The sequence below is a fragment of the Varanus komodoensis genome, unplaced genomic scaffold (assembly GCF_004798865.1).
Source record: "Varanus komodoensis strain SLA01 unplaced genomic scaffold, ASM479886v1 scaffold21, whole genome shotgun sequence".
Taxonomy (NCBI): Eukaryota; Metazoa; Chordata; class Lepidosauria; order Squamata; family Varanidae; genus Varanus; species Varanus komodoensis.
This window is the reverse complement of record NW_025335589.1, coordinates 8,545,096-8,559,581: the sequence shown is the minus strand read 5'-3', so window position 1 is coordinate 8,559,581 and position 14,486 is coordinate 8,545,096. Positions and strand designations below refer to the sequence as shown.

General features: G+C 37.9%; 1 protein-coding gene across 1 annotated transcript in view; it reads right to left on the bottom strand.

Annotated features, from left to right (window-relative positions):
* FHIP1A (FHF complex subunit HOOK interacting protein 1A) overlaps positions 1-14,486 on the bottom strand; it is an 87,283-nt gene that overhangs the window by 31,463 nt on the left and 41,334 nt on the right. The window contains exons 4-5 of the mRNA XM_044430893.1: positions 7,994-8,152; positions 5,717-5,803 (exon numbers count right to left, since the gene is read on the bottom strand). Of these exons, the coding sequence (XP_044286828.1) occupies positions 5,717-5,803; positions 7,994-8,152 (246 nt within the window). The remainder of the gene's footprint in view (positions 1-5,716; positions 5,804-7,993; positions 8,153-14,486) is intronic.

The window sequence follows — 14,486 nt, the reverse complement described above, 5'->3', positions numbered from 1 at the left end:
CTAGAGACAACTGCTGAGATATAGCACAATATGTACTCTGCAGGAAAAACATTATTTTCTTTTATTCATGGAGAATTATTCACAGAGTGCTTGAATATGCCTTAAATCTTTGCTTACATACTTAACTATTTTGCAAAAATCTTATCTTAAACTAATCACTTTTTCTTGGCCAAGAATCAGCAAAGAGTTGTGTAGAATAACTACCAACAACGTTCACCTTGAAATAGTCTGTAAATAGTTGATGTTCTGTTTACTATAAAGCTTTTTACTATTTAAAAGATCTAAGCAGTATCTTGAACAATGTTTTTATATATTACCAACAACTGCATGCACATTTATTTCTAACATCTATTCGAAGTAAGAAAGCAAACATATGAGAGATCTACTTAGCTGTCAAGATTACCAGGTCCTGCATATAATACAAAATGCCATAAATGGGGAAATTAAATAAATATACATTGAATTGTGAAACCCAGCAACATTTTAAAGACTTTTGCAGAATTCTCATGACTACAACTGTATCAGTCATGTAAAATAATTAAATACAGTAATTATGTTATACCACCAACTCATATAGAAAAATATTATATAAATATCTTAAAGAGTCATAGAATAGTAGGGTTGGAAGGGACCAAAGAAGCCATGGGGTCCAACTGGCTGCTGTTACAAATGTCACCTCACACCATCCCACAGAAATGACTGTCCAGTTTCACCTTGAATGTCCCTAGTATGAGAAAGCCCACAGCCTTTCTTGGCAACTGGTTCCACTGTTGTATTGCTCTGACAGTTAGGAAGTTTTTCCTGGTGTCTACCCTGGTGTGCTACAGTTCCAGATCATTTTTCCATGATCTACACTCAGGAATGAATGAAGTCCTTTCCTTCCTCTTTGTGACAGCCTTTGAGGTAGTACTTTCATATCTCCTCATAGTTTTCTCTTTTTGAGACTGAATATGCCCAGCTCTCTCACAGTCTCTCATCATAAGGCTTAGTTTACAGACCTTGGGTCATCTGTGTTGCCCTACTTTGAACCCTTCCTAGTTTTTCTACATCTTTTTAAAACAAGGGTGCTCAGAACTGAACACACTATTTCAGGTGAGGACTGACTAGAGCAAAGAGGAACTAGGTGGAGGACCTGGCATTTGTCCCTGTTGAATTTCATCCTGTTGCTTTCCACCCAGCATTCTAGTTTGCCTAGGTCATCCTGGATCTTCTTTTGTCTTCTAGGACGTTAGCTATTCCGCCCAGTTTTTTGTCATCCGTCAATTTAATCATTGTTCCCTGGACTTCCTCATCTAGATTATTAATAAAGATGTTGAATCTTCTTAGATTGTCTCAGAGGACATATGAGACCTTAAACTTACTTACAGTAACTTCAATTAAAAAATGCATGAATTTTGAATAAGGAATTTCTAGAGAGACTCCACACTTTTCTACAAGCAAAAAGAATACAAAAAAAAGTTAGCAACAACTATGCTGTAATAGGTGTACACAAATGGAGGTGGATTAGAGAAAAAAAGTATCATTGAGGTCTATTGGGGTGCCTTTTTTTATTCATTCTATAAAATGTTCTGAGGTGAGTGAGACAGCTAGATAATATAATTGTCAGCCCATTATTCAGTTATTACAAGTTGTTTTGTGAAATAAAAGAGATGTTCAAGCATAGTGAAAATGTATTCCTTATCCAAGTTAGCCAGAAGCTGTCCAGCTTGAATGCAAAAGTCATTATGCAAGGGCCATTTGTTCAATATTTAAAAAAGAACCCACTTTCACAATTTAGGAAGCAAATTTCATCTGTTCAGATGTTTGGTTTCAGCCATGTGTTTTAGCTTTTCCTCAAATCCACTAGATGGCATACTGTAGCCTTCCCTGTCCAACAAGTCTAAAGTTACCACAAATGACAGTATAAAATTTAACATGTATACAACACATATTTGCATAGTAAGGAAAAGGACAGTCTTGAGATTACCACCATTTTATTAAATTTTATAATTAACAAAGCAAATTAAAAAAGGCATCAGCTGTCTGACATGGCTTGGTTCTTTCTAAAGGGCAGCTATGATTTTTATATGATTTTTACCCATTTTATTTGAGTGGGAGAGAAAGCCCAAATATCATGAAATCTTTAAGTTCTGGTCTTTATTTCCTGTTCTGACATCTACCCATTGGTGAGTTCTCTTTCCAGTTCTATTAACATAATAGTATCAATTTTATGGTGTGAAAGTTTATGCCACAACGTATGTCTTAGCTTTTAAGGTGTAGCAGGAGCAACAAGAGTGCCCAAAAATTAGTGGACTGTGCAGCATCAGCAGCATATTTGGCAAAACTTTATGACTGAAGAGGTTATGTCATCATCTGGTCAGATTTAAATCAATTCCTCCCTTGTCTCCCCTAACGCAACTGCAATGTTAGAACAATGACAGTACAATCTTGTATCTGTCTGCTCAATATTAAGTTCCACTGAGTTCAGTGGAGTTTAATCTGAGGTAAGTGGGTAGAGAATTGGAGCCTATATATGGTTATTTAGTGGTAAGCTCCACTGAATTCAATGAGATGTATTTCCAGGGCTCTAATTATTTGCTGGAGGCACTGTCGTCTGGGGATCTGGCTGCCCTTTCGGCCACTGCAGTCTTAATTTGTCTTATCCAAGAATGAATTGATCATGAATGTTTTTGACACTGGATTTTTATCATGTTATCACATACCAAATTAACACAAGAGAAACACCAATTTATTTGTACTATCATGTCATTCAGAAAGGAAAGGGGTCAAAGTGCTATTCATACATTCAGAAATCTTTCTTCTCTTTAATAAGTGCAGAAACCTGAACCAATAGATCTGATACTGAATTCCCATTTATGGTTATGATTATGGTACAGGCAGTAAATCTCATCCAGAAACTTATGTGTAATTCGTATTGAATTAATTTATATGAATTGCTTGTGCTTTGGCACACAGAAAGCAAGGTTCATTGTTTCTTCACAAATATGTAAATCACTTTGATGCACATAAATATCCATAAACTTCAATTTGTATTTGTTTTGTACCCATAAGGGCATGTAAGATACAAAGATGGTAGAATGTTGTTTTTTAAGCACTCAAGAGTCTAACAGGTAAAGATGGCAGGGCATGCTGAGAAATCCAAAGGAAGGAGGACAGTTTTGGGCAATCTTAATAATTCCATTAATTATCTACATGGCAGGTTGTACTGAAACTTTTCAAATGCTAATGAAACTGTCACAATGATCTCTCATTTAAAGAGCTGAAATGCTCCTGCTACAGTAATGCAAGAATGCATAGCAGAAATACTAGTTCATGCCTGAGATGTGTGCCAGGCACAAGATGAAGTTCTAGTCCGTTAAAGCATAACCTGATGAATTTATAAACTGCAGCTGGAGGACATCACATTCATTTAGAAAATGTGTTCAAGACAGTCCAAAAGGAGTGTTGTAGTTTTATGTTACAGAGAAAGCAGCAAAGAGGATATTCAACTATCTGAAATGAATACTTTGGCTATGAATTTTGCTACCATAACAGTTTAAAGTTAGACAAATTCATATACACTCAAATGGGATTCACTTCAGTTATTAAAAAGAATTTATTTTAGTTAGTTAAACAACCTGAATTTTATGAAACGTACAAAAATTACAATAGGGAACTAAAGAGAAGAAATTACTTGTTCGTATAAGTCTTACAATTCAGTTTCATGGGAAGATAAATGAGCTAGTAAGGAAGAACATGAGCATATAAGAAAAGACATGCTGGATCAGAAAAAGGATGCACTCAGTTCAGCACTCCATACACATTTTGGCATACCAGCTACCCATAGGAACCCTCAAGTAGGATGGATGCAAGACCTCTGCCTGCCAAGCTCCTCAGGAAGTGGTATATGCAGGTATACCACCTCTGGTAGAGGAGAGAGCACCACAGCCATTAATGCTAGCAGCCACTGATAGCTTCCATGAACCTGTCCAATGCTGCTTTAAAGCCATCCAAATTGGTGGCCTTCACTACCTGTGGCAAGGAATTCCACAGTTTAATTATACGCTGTGTGAAGAAGTACTTCCATTTATCTGTCCTAACCCTCCCACTACTTGGCTCCAGGGATGACCCCAGGGTCTAGTGCTACAGGCAAGAGAAAAATGTGTCCCTCTCCACACCATGCATTATTTTAAACTGTTATCATGCCCCCACTTACCTTTTCCTAAGATGAACAATCCCAGTCACTGCAGCCACTCCTCCTAAGAGATCTGCTCCAGCCCCCTGATCAGATTTGTTGCCTTTATGTGTACCTTTTACAACTCAATAATGTCCTTTTTTCAGGTAAGGTGGCCAGAACTGAACACAATATTCTAAGTGCAGTCACACCACAGATTTGCATAAGGGGAGATCATCAGTCTATAACTGAAGTTAGGTTTTTTTTTTGTCTCATCATGCATTACTTTACATTTGCTTACACTGAACTACATTTGCCCTTTTTATGCCCATTTTCTCAGCTTGGAGAGATCCTTTTAGAGTTCCTAACAATCTCTTTTGGTTTTAACTACCATAAATAGTTAGGTGTCATCAGCAAACTTGGCCACTTCACTGCTTACTCCTAAAACCTAAAACTAAAACGCAATGCTCCTAATGCAGAACCCTGTGAGGTTGCACTGGTTACATGCCTCCACTGGAAGAAATTGCCATTGATTCCCACTCTCTTTCTTCTGTTTTTTAACCAGTTAATGATCCATAAGAGGACTTCTACCCCCAGCTTTATTCCATGACTGCTTAGTTTGCTCAGGAGCCTTTAGTGAGGGGCTTTGTCAAAAGCCTTCTGGAAGTCTAAGTAAAACTACCTGCTGGCCTATCTGGCTATCTGATAACTCACAGAACTAACACAGAGATTCTCCATACAAATGCAGGCACACAAATATTTTTGCATTTCCCAAGAGAATCTGAAATGGAATGGAACATTCATACTCACATTAATGAAGCAGAAAAAGCAACAGGGCTCTAAGGAAAATTAGAGACCAAAGTTGCTCTGTGCATCAGTGTATAATGTACAGATATTATTTTCAGAATACAAGTTCTATTACACAGAGGCTCTTGCCCAATGAAATACCCATTCCTACTATAATATAGCAAATATCCGGAGTGTAACCAGATATTGCTATGTAACAAAATTTGCATGAAAAGTCAGTGTGGGACGTGCTATTATTTGCTATGCAAGAGCCCAATTTCATATAAGTAGCCTGCATCTGATTATTTATAAGGTTTAAGGTGAAAACTCTATCCAGGACTAGCTAAAAACATCTCACTTCCTGAGGCAAAGGAAAAAAGAACACTCCGCACCCAGTTTCACAAACAGCAGTCATGGACTACTAGCTGGATCTTATTCCAACACTGGTGAGGGGGGCAGCTAGCCAGCTAAGGAGTGCACAACTGGCTGAATGGCACAAAGAGCTCCATCCTTCACTGTTCCTTCCCATTCCTTATCATATACTGGTTGAAGTGACTGTCTTACTCTATCTAATGATAGTGCCAATCATGATTCTACCTTACTGAAGATTTTTTTCCTCTTATGATCACTGCCAAGCACAGAAGTGATTCAAGGAAAGAAAATATGCCCAAGGGTTTAAGTTCAAACTAATCTACCCTCATCAAACCTATAATAGCCATAACACATGGAATACTGCAAATACATTTTATCAAACAAAATATGCAAAATATCACTGACCTTATGGAGAGCTGGAGCCATAACTGGCACCAGAAACCCATTATAAATGTAGCTCACAAGTTGGCTCCAAATCAGGGGATGTGCCACCTAAGTAAGAGACAAAAAGAGAGGGAGTAAAAGAGTATACTGAAAGGGTATTTGGAGTATCATATGTATGTTTCAAATATCACGTATTTAACAGAATATATGATTAAAATAATGATCAACCTTTCATAAAGTCATCTGGCTATCTTTGAATAAATGAGGAAATCTAAAACATCAACTATAGCTTAAATCATATGCCTATTCTGGAGCAATAAACTAAGATCAGATTTCTTCTGGGTAAACATATAAAGGACTGTGTAAATGCAGAAAATATAGTTAAACAAAGATCAGAAAGTTTTTCATGCAATCTATTTGTGCATGTTGATAAATTAATAATGGGTAAATGTAGACTACAGACTGCTGAAGTCACTTTAAAGGAGTAGACAACCTGAAACCATCCAGATGTGTTAGATTACAATTTCAATAAGCCCCAGGTCACATGGAAATGGTCAAAGATTATTGAAGTTGTGATCCAAAATCTAGAGATCAGGTTGCTTACCCATATTAGAACAACCAAGTTATTATATACCAGATTAGACACAGAAAAGTATTACTTGCTGTCAGTCAGAATAGAAATGGGTCATGGAAAGCATCCACTGATTCAATGACAATTGTACATTCTTGAAAACATTATTTCTGGTAAAGAAGCACTGGTTCATTCAGCATTAGTGATTTCACACACATTTCACGCATACACACAGTATTACCCCGAGTAGAAAATGTCTAAATCTAGACCACTGAACAACTACAGATGGCCTCCTTTTCATCCTGTGCAGGTGTGAAGTTTGTCATTAGCTACAGCAAAGTCCACTTTATATTAGCAAGTAAATTAGTGGGGAGGGGGCGTTAATGAAGCAAAAAAAGAGAACAGAGCTTGCCTCTCAGCAAGGATGCCTAGAAAACAGGGAAATGGTTATGTGATTTGGGACTCAGACAAACTAAAATGTGCCACAGCAACATATTTTATTGCAATGGCTGCCTGGAGAACATGATGCTAACAGAGGCCTGTAAACTAACTAATCATTCCAAGATGCCTTGCATGGGGGATGGCATACAAAAGTTTTAAATAAATAAATATTTTAATGGCAATGGTCTCGCTGGAAAGAAACCTTTCTAAACAAACTACATGACTGCTTAACTGTAACGTGTGAGCCAGTGGGAAAGAGAATGAACAAACCCAATGAGACCAATGAGGGATTATGCATTCTGTTTCTTGAAGACCATCTCTACCCCACCCTGCTATTTTATGCAAGTGTTTGAAATGCTACCATTTCATGAAGGTGCTTAAAACACACTGTCAAAATTCAAAATGAGCCTCCAGGCCAAAATTGTTTGGGGGGTCCTGTTATACCTTTTAAAGTTTCACTAATTCCAGCAAGCTGAGCTGAAGGAGGTGAGAGGTAGAACAGGGCTCTTCCACCAATCCTGCTCAAAGAATTAATTCCCCTGACCTTCCCTTCCCATTCCTTTTTACTTGTGTGTTATTCCTGTGCACATTGTAAACTTGCAGGCAGGGGACTATCTTGTTTAACTGAGAAAAGCAGCCCTTTTGACTGAGGAGTAGCACTCAACTACTACTACAAATAATAATGAGTAGATCTGTATGAATAAAATAAAGTCTTGCTGCAGTATGAATACTGATAGCAGCATCAAAGAGATATAAAATCTGATTTTATCAGTAGACCAAAGAAGAACAAGAAGGAATCAAGAGAGAGAATCTAATTAAGGAATAACTAATAACAAAGAACATGAGAGCACCAAACAGAATTTAATGTGCATTCTTGAAATATACTGATCAACTCAACCACAATAAAAATTGTACACAGCTATTGGAGTATATACACATACATATATTTTACTGCTATGAGAATCTGATTGTATAGCAGCAGAGTAATTAACTCAAAGAAGCACAGTATTTACTTGAAAAATAAATCTTTGATTTTAGAAATCAATAAAGGTTGTTCAGCCAACCATCTAGGAAGTGGATAATGTTTATAAGAATAAACCTGCATCTCGTTTATTATCTAAATCCCAATTATGTTGATTCTTCCTTATATGCACAGCACTTGCAGTATCATTAATCTAGATTTAATCATTAATTGTCTGAGCGCTATTTCTAATAACCATAAAAGCCTAGCAACCTATATTTTAGAATACTGCTTCTATGATCAACATCACTCTTTAGTCCAATACCTGTATTACTGCATTGCAGAATTCAAGGGAGTTCATAAACTGGACAAGAGCTGGAGAAATAAGCCAGTCATCTTTCAGCAGACAGTGCCATTCTTCTCCTTTGTCTTCTAGCTTGGTAGGCAAAGATGAATATAGGCCACTTAAGCCTGTTGCTAGCACCTAAAAAAAAGGAAGAAAAGGTGGAGGTGCGCATGGTGAAAGAGAATGCAACTTTTTGACCAATTAAAAGGTGATTAAAAGGTCAGAACTGGAAGGGTCATTCATTTTCAATTTGTAGAATGAGGAGATTCTGGTAAATGATTTCAATAGCTGCCATTTTTTAATACCATACACCATGCCAAAGGGCGCTAATGGCAGGTTGTACACACCCCTGTGGTGACAGAAATACTTTCAATTTAAATAGCCAATAGCCTGCAATTTATCTCAAAAGTGCTGTGTGAATTGTGGACTGGTGGGTTTTTTCAAAGCTATGGATTTTGGCATATTTTGCACAGCAAGATTGCACAGAGACACCTAGTTTGAATGTAACTGTATCAGTGCACAGTGAGTGAGAGTGCCACCTCCTCACTTCCACTTGTTAATCAACAACTTGGGAACAGCCAGGTCATATGTGGTGGAATGTAATATATGAAGGTCAGGGGCTAGACAATCTAATAGTGAACTCAAGAATAGATTGTGGGTTAACTCCTGGATTATTTAGCCCCTAACTAACTCAGAACATCACATATAACCACCTGATCCTAGGATATTTGGTTAAAAGGATAAGTAGTTGATGTGCTACACAAGTGCATTCACTCTCTCCTCATACACAGCAAATTGTGACTTACTTAACCCATGGTTTGCTTTTATGTCACACAATGTTGTTAGCAGCACTAATCATACAATTATGAAAGTGAAACAGCTTCAAAGGCCAAAACAACTGTAAGATAATGGTGGCTTTCTACATGCATCTACTAAGAACCTGTCTGATCGGATATGTGATTCTCTGACTCATACCTTTCAGTGTTTAGATCTGTAAAGACTTTTGTGCATACAGGAATAAAACTCATAGATGTGCATATACTAAGGTTTGCAGACCTAGAGTTTTAAAGGGGGAGGGGGAATGTTGTTAAGGTTTTAGCTTGTATTAGTTTCATTACACTCATACTAACTGTAGGAACACCTTTTCCCCTGGGATTTCCATTTTTTTATTTACCTGTATTTCTAAGCAAAGGTATCAATGTTAGGTATCAATGAAAAGGCTTGAACAGTACACCAGTGGGTGCCATGTGTTATTAATTCACAAGTGGCTACAGCACCATAGTGCATGTGCAATTCCTGGATAGCAATGGTCATATCATGCAAACCTGGAGAGCAAGAGTCTTGTAAGGTTTGAACAACTCTCACTCTACCCCAAAACAGAGCAGAACCCACAATCACTTGGTTTTCAAGGCACCCCTTAGCAGGAACACTGGCTGTACATGCCCTGCATGCACCACAGCTTCATCATAGCTTAAACAACCCCCAAAGTGCTGTTGTGTAACATCCCCATTGAAAAAATGCCCAGTATTTAAATGCAGCTCACATAATGGCTTCCCCACACTGCCTGGTACTGGATTTCCATCCTGCCTGAGACGGACTTGTCACTGCTATGGACTTACCTCAGTATCTAATTCAGTCACAGAAAGCTTGGGCTCTCAGAGAGTTTAGCTCAGCCTGAATTTGTATTTAATGGAAGGCTAGCGGGGTGGAGAGAGTGCTTCTTTAGCTTTCTAGTTAAACCTATGGTATCTCAGAATGGTGGAAGCTTCAATCTGCCTAGCGCCTGTTGGGAGGGGAGCTGATTTTTTCCTGGTCATTTGCAAAGTTTGACCTTGAACAATATGCCAACACCTAAGGAAGTTGACAGAGTCTCTGTAGGAAGATTCAGTTAGATTCATCAAGAAGGAAGACACTTTCATTTGAGCAGGGGTCAAGGCTACACTTCACTGCTAAGAACACTATTTTCTTTTTTGCCTCAAATCCCTGATGTTTGGACTTGGGATCTCTAGCCAATCTGTCACGTTGCCTATTTGAACTTTGTATCATTAATATGCTGCCATGGAATGTAATATTGGAAACATTATCTCTATTGCCTGGAACACTTTCCTGTTTGTACTTAACCTTTCTTTAAAGGTTGGGATCATTGTGATGGTTGTGTTTTAGTCTGCCTAGGTCAGGGGTCAGCAACCCATGGCTCCGGAGTCGCACGTGGCTCTTGAATCCCTCTGCTGCGGCTCCGTCATTCAAAATATGCATCACGGCCGCCCATCTGCGACCGGTGCTGGCACAGCCGCCCATCTGTGACCCGTGCCAATTTACTGAGCTTTTTCTCCTGCTAGGCCAACCATTGATAAATCGAAGAAAAGTTTCTGAAGAAAACCGAATGTTTAACGTGGGTAGATTCATTTGCTTTTACTGCTGATGAACTTATGGGGTTTGCTGTTTAATGCATGCAGCCCTTTAGCACTGACTTTGTGCAGGAAGCTGTTCTCCTATTCAAAATATATGAAAGGAGTCCTACTAGTTTATAATGTAAGATCAGAAATAAGTTTTTAGTGACTGAACAAGAGCTGCAGCTAAATCATAATGAAGATATAGATCTACTTCCTTGTTTTAAGAATATTCTTATAAAAATTCCAGCAACATTATTACACTGGGAGAGGAATGTTTGTTCAGTATTTCACCAGACTATTTATATTTGTTGTATTACAGAAACTACTTACTGTATGAAAATATCAATTAGTCCTTTTTTTATTCAGGTTGACAGCTGACTGCACCTTCCAGTACACGTGATAAAAGGATGAAGGCACACAAAAGCAGATGGCATTTTTGGTTTGCTGCAGGTGGGTAATTTAAGTTCGGCTTTTTATTTCATAAATATGAGGACTCAAATAGACATTGAGTAGTTTATTTGAAAGTAACCTTCAACCCAGCGTCTTTTTTTTTCAGAGTTCAAAAAGTTTTTGTTGCATGCAGAAATAAAAATTTGTTTTCTCTGTAGCAGTTCATTGATTTCATAAATGCAACACACTATAGCTTTTTTATACATAGCATAAAGGTAAAAAACTATATATTCAGTGTTATCTTCATTTTAGATGTCAAAAGGGTTTTGTGGCTCCCGGTGTTTTCTTTTCTGTGAGCAACGGGTCCAAATGGCTCTTTGAGTGTTAAAGGTTGCTGACCCTTGGCCTAGGTTATAGTACAGTTCCAACATGGTAAAGGACTGCCTGGTGTAATTTTGAGAATTGGATATTGTCTGCCTAAGAGCATGGACCAGAGAGTGCCTGACTGGAAACACTTCAACTGCCTAGCATTCATATTCTCTCTATCTTGGACTAATCATGCAGTGCCTAGACACATATCTCATGGAAATTCTGACAGAGATTCTCTTGCTGAACTGATCTGTGCCTGTGGCTTATAGACTGTAACTTAATTTGTACCTTCTTGAATTCCAGGACTGTTATCCAGCTTGGATTTATTGTTATCCTTGACCTTGCCTTGTATCCTGCAATGCAGAGATTGCATCTTGGAAGCAGGCGTTAAATTGATCTCTGGTACAAATGTACTTAAAAGGCTTTGACTCTTTCTTAAACTAATTCTTAGCTCTATTACTCTCATGAAGCTGTATGATTTCTGAAGACAATAACCATTAAGCATCAGGGACTTAATAAATAGTATTGCCCAGGATAACAAGTATCCTGTGTTAGAATGACAAAATGTGTGTCTGAAGGATGGGGCCCATGCAATCCCCAAGTTATGAACCTCTGAGTTATGAACAAGCCATACTTACAAATGAACTGCCATAAAGCGTATTGGTTTTTTAAAAATTTTAAAAAGTAGGTCATCATCACCATAGAGTGATAGGAAGCAAAAGGAGTGAGAGGGAGATCTCCAAAGCATGCCTTCCTGCCCCGTCCATCTGGAGAAAGAAATCTCTCCAGCATTTCCTTGCAAAGAGGAAGCACTGTTGAGTGTGTCTGTGGGGTGGGAGGGGTAGAGATATTTGTGGTTTTTCCACTTTCATGGGGGTCCTGCACCACTAACCCCCACAAATGTGAAGGGATTATATGTCTATATAGAAAACAGAAAATATACAGGAGGCTGCCTAAAAGAAGACCTTATGGGTTTCAGACTGTATGACTAAATGCAACTAATCTAGGCAGAAGCCATAAAAGATTTCAGACTTTAAAAATAGTTGTTATTGATAACTGGTAAAGTTTTTAGACTGCTTATAACATTCAATGAAGAGACAAAAAGAATAAAAAATAAAGTTATCAGTCATGTAACTTTAGTTTTACAAAAGCCAGTTTAAAGCTATCTTACTAGTAAATCATCTTGATTACCTAAAATGATAAGTTTGATTTTTCAGAAAAGTCAAAAAGAAACATTAATTTTTTTGACTGATGAACAAAATAAACTGCCAATCTTCTGGCTTTCTGCTTTTGCTGAATTATGTTCTCTACTGGCTTATATTATCACGTAAGCTACAATTAAAAGAACTGTGGGAAGAAAGAAGTTATTGTCTGTCAGAGTGATACTTTAGAAATATTAACTGCAACACTATTCCTGTATAGTTGATGTATTTTGGTCATATAGACTAATACAATTGATAAATATGCCAACATTTCCATTCCTGAAACAGCTAGCCTAACAAGTTTCATTTGTCCACAGGTGATATTCCTAGCAGTTGTCAGTCACCTTTCCGCCTTAATTTAAACTATTTAAAATGAAGACTACTTAGCAACAGAAGATGACACATGGAAACATGTTCTGTCCTGCCTCCCACAGATATGCTTCACTGTTGTGCGTTATGCATTCCTAGCTGGTTCCAGAAGATAAGATACTACCCTGCCCTAATGCCTATGAAGCAACTTAAAAGTTATCCTTCCACACCTCTGATCCTCTTGTTTTTTGCCATATAATAACTCTACGCCATTGCTATCTTAGAGATTTATGATAGTGTGACCATACACAGTAAAACATGCATGTTCAAGGGACATATTTCATGGGAAGCGCAGATCTGTCATATCACAACAAGCTTGCTGAATGGCAGATGATCTTTGCATACCAGTCCTACTCATGCAAACTTGTTTCAGATCAATGCAACATCTAGTTCAGTATTATCTAACTTTCACAGCAGTTCAACAGGTTCGCAAGCAAAGGACTTTACCAGCCCCTCTACTAATATCCTTTTTAACTAGAGATGGCAGGGAGGAACCTTGGACCTTCTGCATACAAAATTATGCTATTGATGAACTCAGAGTTCAAAACTATGAAGCACACAGAGCTAGAAATGATTTTTTCTATACTATATAGTTTTCTCTGGTGCAAGGGCCATACCACTATGCAGATTCAATCACATAAAGATATATGAGTATGGGGAGGTAGACATACAACCTTTTCCTTGTGGGACATGATTTCCAAGGATCCATTCCCTATACCTAAGCTGTAACATGTGACACACCTAGATTTGCTTCTGTAACATCTGCACTTCTCAAGCACATGTCCATTCTGTCTTACTTCTCCAATAGTCTTGAAGGGGAAATGCAAGTATGCATGAAAATGTGTGTGTGAATTGATGAGTGTGGAAATTTGCACACATTTCTGTATGCTACTTCCTATAATACATGAATTTTGTACTCAAGTTTCCTTGCTATATTCATTTCAGCATGTGTTTTGATTAGAGAACTGCATCATAAAATTTGGTAAAAGACAGAACAATGATTGTTACTTGATTCAAGTTCATATATTAGTTTAAAAGTTCAAATTAGATTAGTCTTTATTAAAATGCCTATTAAACAAATTTCACACCATGCCTCCTTATCAAACAGACTGTCAAATCCCCGCCTTCTCCTGGAGGCAGTCCTCTCAGGTATGGAAACTTTCAATGGAGTCATGTAACATTAATAGCCAGGGCATGAAGAATGACCTGGTAGAATCAACCTCCCACTGACGTAACATTTACAGTACATTCATATGCATGTTAACTGGGAAGTAAGTTTGATGGAGTGTAATAGGACTTATTTTCAGATGGGTGTGTATGAAATTGCAGTTTAAGTGTATCTCAGACTAAATGCAACATGAAGTCTACATAAAGGTTACCAGTTTATTTGGGTCAACTGGTTTTAACTGAAACATAACGTTAACTTTAAACTGTGAATCTACTTCATTTATGTGGAGAAGGCCTTCAAAAGGCCTTCAAAAAATTGCAATGTGTAACTGAAATGACACAAGACCAGAACATCATAACTTTGCGGGGTATTGCTAAGAAGTCATAGTTTAAGAACACCCATTAGTCTTTACAGTTAGCTGAAGTTGGGAGAAGGGCATAGATTGTGGTACAACCTAAATGTTGAAAGCTTGCATATGTACACTAACTAGTGTTGTGTACTAGTGTTGTGTACTAGTGAACAACACCTGGCAGGAGACCGCGCCCGCGCCCGAGAACCGCACCGCGCCCAAAGACCGCGCC